Source organism: Lissotriton vulgaris, chromosome 11, assembly GCF_964263255.1.
Source record: "Lissotriton vulgaris chromosome 11, aLisVul1.2, whole genome shotgun sequence".
Taxonomy (NCBI): Eukaryota; Metazoa; Chordata; class Amphibia; order Caudata; family Salamandridae; genus Lissotriton; species Lissotriton vulgaris.
In genome coordinates, this window is record NC_141699.1 from 1099004598 (window position 1) to 1099012469 (window position 7872).

General features: G+C 52.2%; 1 protein-coding gene across 1 annotated transcript in view; it reads right to left on the reverse strand.

Annotated features, from left to right (window-relative positions):
• P3H2 (prolyl 3-hydroxylase 2) overlaps window positions 1–5129 on the reverse strand; it is a 303453-nt gene extending 298324 nt beyond the window's left edge. Inside the window, exon 1 of the mRNA XM_086944627.1 lies at window positions 3392–5129. Within this exon, the coding sequence (XP_086800753.1) occupies window positions 3392–3829 (438 nt within the window). The 5' untranslated portion in view covers window positions 3830–5129. The remainder of the gene's footprint in view (window positions 1–3391) is intronic.
• Window positions 5130–7872: the final 2743 nt, after the last annotated feature.

A 7872-nucleotide genomic window follows, 5' to 3' on the forward strand; every position in this document is an offset into this window, starting at 1 on the left:
CAGAGGAGAGACCGCCCTACGGCACGACACACAGGCAATCGCCAGCCGGGCAGGCCACAGTGGATAGAGCAGCGCACAACAGTGGGAACAGCACGGAAAACACCACGCACGGGCAACGCACGCCACACACCACACCGGGCACGAAGGTCAAGCCCAAACCAGAAGGGCCAGGAACAGCAAAGAAAGAACCCCACAGTTCCAGCCCGGCAGGAAAAGAGCAAAGCCCCCCCAACCCTTGACCAGCGCAGGAGTACAGCGAAAAAGACATGACAAGAACCCAGCGCCCTACGCAACGCCAAAGGCGGCAGAAGGACCCCCCAAATCCCAGGAAACAGCCCCGAACAGGAGCCCCAGGATGAAGATGGGAGGGCACAGAAGCCACCCGCCGAACCCCAGAACACTGGACAGAGCAGCCTCATCCAAGTCAAGCAACAGAAGCAGACACGAGAGGCAGAACACCCCCATACGGAGCCCATGCGGTCAGGGCACCCCAGGGGGACCGGAGAACCAGCAGCAGGGAAGAGGCAGCAAGCCCCAACAACCCCCAGCGACCCAGGGGCAGACAAGCGCCAAGAGCACCACCCTTTCTGAGCGCAACCTCGCATGTATGAGGCCCCGGGTTCAATCCCCGGCATCTCCAGGAGTCACTGTTCTGAATCAAGGCATTTTCCAGAAGGCTAGACTGCCATCATAAGGAAACATGGAGCAGCGGCCGGAGACGCACCCCAGGCAGCCAGAGCCCGAGCCACCAAAGGCACGAGAACCGCCGCCAAGCCACAGCACCAAGGGCCGCACTGCAGGGCAAGAGAACCACCTAAGCAGGAACAACGTAGGAAAAACGGGCCGAAACCCGCCCTACCTGGCCTCCGAGAAGACAGCATACCGGGAGGAGGCAGCCACACAGCCCGACCCGGAAACGCAGCCCCAGCCACAGGAGGACCGCCGGACACCGCCGAGGATTCCTGAGCCACCGCTCCGCCCCCACACCACGAGGAGACGAGGAGAGGAGGCACCGCCAGGAGAACGCTGCAGAGGGCACCGCCGTAGCAGAGAACCAGACCGAAGACTCCCCGGCACCGCCACAGGGAGGAGCTGAAAGGTAAGTCTCACTAGGGAGACAGAAAAAAACAGGTGGAGGTGGGGGCGGGCAGAGTTTTTATGCTGGGGGTGGGTCTGGGTGGGAGGCGGGGCCTCATTTGTACTGAAGGAAGGCGAGGGAGGGACGGGAGGTAAAGCGCCTTCAATGCACGCCTCACACTGCTGTGCATTGGCGCTACTTGTACCTACCTGCGTGCTTCTAGGCGCACTTCAGTGTGCATGTCTCACCGCACAGTGTGTGCAGAGACCGCTGAGGAGACACAGGCTTCATAACCGGCCCATGGATGGCACAACATGACAGCACTTCAGCTGAGGCTCAAAGTGTGTGTGTGACAGAAACACCTCAGCCACGATTCATTGTCACCACCATAAACAGAACACAACAGCAGATCCATGCACACCTGTGAACACACCTCATGTCACTAAGCTTGAAGGTAGGTGTGCACAGCAGATGCTCGGGCTGGCTGCGCTGTCGGGGTTTCCAGATGACCTATGCCCCTCTAGCCATGCACGTCCGTTCCGCTGGCGTAAACAGAGTAACGACCATTGTTTTGAGTTACTCTGACACAGAACTTCTGATAATGTGCCAGCTTGTGTCATTAAGAGTAATTTAGAGAAAAAAATCCTACTATAAAAGCACACTTAGCAAACAACTACTACTTGCCCTGCTGTGCGCTATTTTTTTTAGCACAAAATGCTTCCTTGGATCTATTTTTGACAAAAGAGTGTTGAATGACAGGAGTAAGTAAGGGGAATATCCTTCCTAAAGTGTAAATTAAGCAAGTGTACGCTGCTGCTCAAACTTCTGTTCATGCTCCGTTGCATTTTGAACTATTTCTTACTCCAAAATGCATCCTAGCATCTATTTAGGACGCACGAGTACTAAATGACAGGAGTAAGTTGGGGGAAATCCTACCCAAAGTGTAAATTTAGCAAGTGTCACCAGCTGCTTGTGCTCCTGTTCGTGCTCTGTTGCATTTGGCACTATTTCTTAGCGCAAAATGCATTTTAGCATCCATTCTGGATGGGAGAGAGCTAAATTACAGGAGTAAGTTGGGGGAAAATCTTATCCAAAGTGTAAATTTAGCAAATGTGAGCAGCTGCCCACATTTCTGTCCGTGCTCTGTGCAACTGTCACTATTTCTTAGTGAAAAGTGCACCCTAGTATCAATTTTGGATGGAAGAGAGCTAATTCACTGGAATAAGTTGGGGGAATATCCTACTCAAATTGTAAATTTAGCAAGTGTCAGTAGCTGCTCGTGCTTCTGTTCATGCTCTGCAGTATTTAACACTATTTATTAGCACCAGATGCATTTTAGCATCCATTGTGGAGATGAGAGTGCTACATTACAGGAGTATGCTAGGGGGAAATGTTATTCAAAGTGTAAATTTAGCAAGTGTGAGCAGCTAGCCACACTTCTGTTCATGCTCTGTTGCATTTAGCACAATTTCTTAGCACAAAATGCATCCTGGCATACTCTGTGGAAGCAAGAGTACAAATAACAGGAGTAAGTTGGGGGAAATCCTATACAAGTGTAAATTTAGCAAGTATGTGTAGCTGCTCGCACTGAGATTCATGTTCTGTTGCATTTAGCTCTATTTCTTAGCGCAAAATATATCCTCACACCCATTTTCAACGGGAGGAGTGTTCTAGAATATAACACCAAATGCAAAATTACTCTTCTCGAGTCATTCAGCCTTATCTTGCAGAATTTTTATTTTTGTGTGATTCTGTGTGATGACTCTGTAGAGTCAGCTACAAGCACCTGCAGACACAACACATATGGAAGAACAGTGAACGCAGACGTGCCTACACAGGCCTTACCTTGTAGTAGGCGCTCTACAGGCACAGGGCAATAGCTTGCTTAATCTCCACTACGGCGGCCCACCCGCGGTGGGATGCCTGGCTTTCACCTTGGGGATGCCCAGTAGGGGTTATCTCACAGGGAAAAGCCAGGACGGGTTCCCAAGGCAAGCGCCTTGATGCTTCGGGTGATACGTGCGCTATATAAGTCGCCATACATTTACAATACATACAGTCAGGGCACACACATGCACAGTCCTTACCTTGTAGTAGGCGTTCTGCGGGCACAGTCAGGGCACACACATGCACAGTCCTTACCTTGTAGTAGGCGTTCTGCGGGCACAGTCAGGGCACACACATGCACAGTCCTTACCTTGTAGTAGGCGTTCTGCGGGCACAGTCAGGGCACACACATGCACAGTCCTTACATTGTAGTAGGCGCTCTGTGGGCACAGTCAGGGCACACACATGCACGTGCACGGTCCTTACCTTGTAGTAGGCGCTCTGTAGGAAGTTGTAGGGGATCCTCCGGTAGAACTCGTGCTTGACCTCCTCACTGACCCGGTGCCTGGACACCGGCCCCAGGGTGGCCTCCTCGCAGCGCTGCGCACAGGCGGCTCGTCCCAGCACACTCCTGAAGAAGTTAAGGTCCCAGAGCTGGTGGGGCTCCTCAGAGAAGGGGTGCTCCAGGCTGCACCCCCTCCTGCACCGCAGGCGGGTGGCCCTGAGCTGGGCATGGCTGCTTAGGGCCTGCTCCATGTGCTGCACCACTCGCCGGAAGTCCCCGCTGTAGTAGGCCTCGACCCCCTGCTCGTACAGGAGGTCGTAGGGCTGCAGCACTTCGGAGCGCAGGGCCTGGGCCAGTAGGAGCAGCAGGAGGGCCAGCAGGCCCCCGCAGCAGGTGTCCGGCTCCCCTGGCAGTGCCATGCCGACGAGAAGCACCCTCAGGGGGGAGAGTGCCCGGTGACCACTCACTGCCTGCCCACCAACGCTCAGTGCCTGCTCGATCAAGTGTCTGCTCACTCGTGGGTCCAAATCCCACCTGATTGGTTGTCAAAGCAGCTCCTGTCTGGTGAGCACTGGGTCCAGGTCTCACCTGATTGGTTATCAATGCAGCTTCTGTCTACTCACTTGTGGGTCCACGTGCAACCTGATTGGTTATGAGTGCAGCTCCTGTCTGGTCAGTTATAGGTCCAGATCACACCTGCTTGGTTATCAGTCAGTACAGCTCGTTTCTGGTCAGTTATGGGTCAGATCCCACCGGATTGGTTATCAGTGCCACAGTCACTCCTGTCAGGTCAATTTTACGTGCAGCTCCTGCCTGCTCAGATATAGGCGCCGCTTCTGCCTGCTCAGTTATGGGTGTCGTCCCTGCCTAGATGGTTGCGGGTCCGGGTCATGCCTGCTCAGTTATACGTTCAGATCCCTTCAGGTCATCCTTGCCTGTATCCGGTCAAGCGTGGCCTCTGTCGTGCAGTCTTCCTGCCCGGTCAGTGGCACGAACTGCTTCTGGTGTTGCTACTGTTAGGTCAGTAGTAAGGCGAGGTCCCTGTGTCCCGGCCAGAATGCACAGGCTGCTGCCTGCTCAGCGATGCCTTTTCAGTGATGCTTGCTGCCTGCTCAGCGATGCCTGCTGTCTTCTCAGCGGTTCCTGCTCAGTGATGCTTGTTGCCTGCTCAGTGCGGCCTCTTCTGGTCAGTGCTGAGCCAGGGCCCCTTCTGAGCTGCCAGAAAATACCGCCTGTTCAGTGATGGTGCTGCCTGCTAAGTTTGCACAGCCTTCAGATTGGCGGGTGACAGTTCGTGTGGCAGCCTGGTCACTGTGCTCAGTCTTCTGCGAACGTACGTCTGCCTGATTAGTGGTGGTTCCGTTTGCCTGGTCAGATTGTGCAGTCCACGTGATGCCTGCTCAGCGTGCACAGTCTGCTGAATGGTCAGTGCGGACAGACTGCTCCCTGTTGAGTGGTGCCTGCTCGGTGCTCCTTGTTGCCTGCTCAGTGTTGCCTGCTGCCTGGTCTCTGATTCCTGATGCCTGCTCAGCGTGCACAATCTTCTGAATGTTCAGCCCGGAGAGACTGCTCCCTGGTGAGCGGTGCCCGCTGCCTGCTCGGTGCTCACTGCTGCCTGCTCGGTGCTCCCTGCTGCCTGCTCGGTACTCCCTGCTGCCTGCCCCCGCGTCGCTGAAGCTCTCCTTCTCGGCGCCTGCTCCATGTGCAGCTCCAGCCTGTGTTTGAGAAACTTTTGGGAGAACACACAGCCGGCACAGGAGGGAGGGGCGACGGAGGCAAACACAAGGCATGACTAGGGGGGCACGGCAGGGAGGCCCCGCCCAGAGGGAGCGACTGATACAGGCACAGGGCACGTCTAAGGGGGCATGACAGGATGGCTCCTCCCACAAGGACAGGCATGCACACTGACACACACACACAGGCAGAGGACACGTCTAGGGGGCATGACTGGATGGCCCCGCCCACAGTGAGCAGTCATGCACACAGAGGCAGTTTATTTATTTATTTATGCATTTTTAAATAGCGCGGACTTTACCCGAAGGTGTCAGAGCGCTTCACAATAGGAACAGAACTGATACATGAGACCATTACAAGTGAACAAAATACAAAAGCAAAAGCAGACGTTTCATTAAATGAAGCAAAAATGACAATCGTGCGCCAACAAAATATAAGAGGTAGCAAACGGTGCATTACAAAAGTGACAATCGTGAGTCAACAAAATACAAGCGGTAGCAAACGGTGCATTGCAGGAGGAAAAAGTGACGTGTGCAGGTTACAAAAAGCGTACAAAATAAACATAGAGGTATAATACTGCAATATATGGAGGACACTCCAGCACAAGAACAAACGTTACGTAGGCACTGGTGGCTCTTGTGCAGGTATCGAAACAAACAAATGTAGGAGGTAGAAAACAGTGTGTTACAGGAGAAAGTGACAGGTGCAAGTTACACACGAGTCCCAGACACAGGAAGAAGGATAATACTGCACTAAATGGCCGACTCTCAGACCACAAGAACACACTGGGAACACACTTCCATAGTCATGTAAAGTAGATTTTTCAGTAGTTGAAGGGCTTCCTTCAGTTAATAGAGAGGGCATGGATTACATTTGGAAGTGTCTTTGAAGGAAGAGAAGTTTGAGGTCAGATTTGAAGGCCTGGGAGGAGGTGGTGGTCCGGAGCTGAGGCGGAAGTGAGTCCAGATTCTCACTGCGCTGCCTGAAAAGGATTGGCCCATCGATCTCTCCTTCTTGAAAGTGTGAGGTTCAAGCAGTAGATTTTCTGCATTTCGTGATGGTCTAGAGCCTCCAGAGAGTTTCAGTTTATTCGCCAGGTAGCGCGGAGAGGAGGAGTGCAAGGCTTTGTGGGTGATACAAGCAGTCTTGTAGATAGCTCTAGCCTCGATGGGGAGCCAGCGGAGGGAGGATAACATGGGAGTGATGTGGTCGCTTCTTTTGGCCCCATAAATGAAACGAGCTGCTGAATGTAGAACAGACAAGGGGGGATAGGTGGGATTTGGGGAGGCCAGTAAGAAGAGAATTGCAGTAGTCCAATCTAAAGAGAACCAGCGATGGGACAGGGTTTTCAGGTCTTGCTCCGGGAAGAAGCGACGAATCCCCCAAAGAAGGCGCAGTTGGTATCGAGCAGACTTTGCAATGGAGTTGATGGGGGAGAGTAGATTTAGTTTTTTGTCGAGTATGACACCAAGGGATTTTGCGCTGTCGACAATGATGGGTGTCTTGTTGGGTAGATTCATCTGATCCATCCATGATTGAACCGGAGGACGAGAAAGTGAGGAGGAAAGGAAGAGGAATCAGTTTTGGAGGGATTCAGAATCAGTTGATGAGTTAACAACCAGTTTTGAATGGAGTCGAGAGTAGAGTTTAGGATGGTGAGATCATGAGTGGAGGCCACCTTGAGGTAGAGTTGAGTGTCGTTCGCATAGAGAGGATAGTGGATCCTGGATTTACTTAGGAGATTTTCCAATGGTTCCAAATAGAGGTTGAACCTGAGTGGGTGCAAGTATAGAGCCTTGAGGAACACCTTGACCCACCGCCAAAGGAGATGACAGACTGTTCGCTACTTTAATCATTTGGGATCTGTCAGAGAGGAAGGATGCAAACCATTTAAGCACAGGGCCCTCCATGACCGTTCTCTGTTGCAGAGTGTTAAGGAGAGTGTTGTGATTGACATTGTCAAAGGCTGCAGAAAGGGCAAAGAGAATTAGAAGACAAGACTCCCCCGAATCGAGTATCCGCAGCGCGTCATCAATCACTTGCACAGGGCTGTTTCAGTGCTGCAGTTTTGAATGAAGCCGGACTGGAAATTGTCAAGAAGATCATTGTCCTTGATATGACGAGAGTTGTTTCGCTACACATCTTTCTGTGATTTTTGCAAGAAAAGGTAGGTTAATGATGGGGCGGAAGTTGTTGAGGTCATTCTCATTAGCGGTGGGTTTTTTAAGCAGAGGGGTGACCTGCCCAGTTTTGAAGGAGACAGGAAGGGAGCCAGGACGATGTGCTTGTGGTACTCGGATCTTGCTGAACGAAGCGTGGCCAAATTATCGGTGGAGGGCGCTTGTCTCCATTGTTTCTCCAGGAATCTTAGGTGCTTCCTTTCTTCTTCGAGGGATTTGTTGAACCATGGTGCTGAGGGAGTGGGCCTTTTCTTTTTGCTTTGGAGAGGAGCAATGTTATTGATTTCGACTGCAAGGACTGTGAGGCATTGTGAGGTGAGTTCGTTAACATCTAGGTTTGGGTCTAGCCTTGGAAGTGACAGCAAAGCTGATTCACAGAGGGTAACGAGGTCAATATTTTTAGTGTCACGGAACCAGGAAGTATCCTTCTTGGGTTGGCCGAGAGTTATAGAATGTGATAGGTGAAGAGAGAATGTGATGAGGAGGTGGTCAGACCAGTCTACATGCATAGGTGTAGAGATAGTAAGCATGCCTGCTTTAGCAATAAC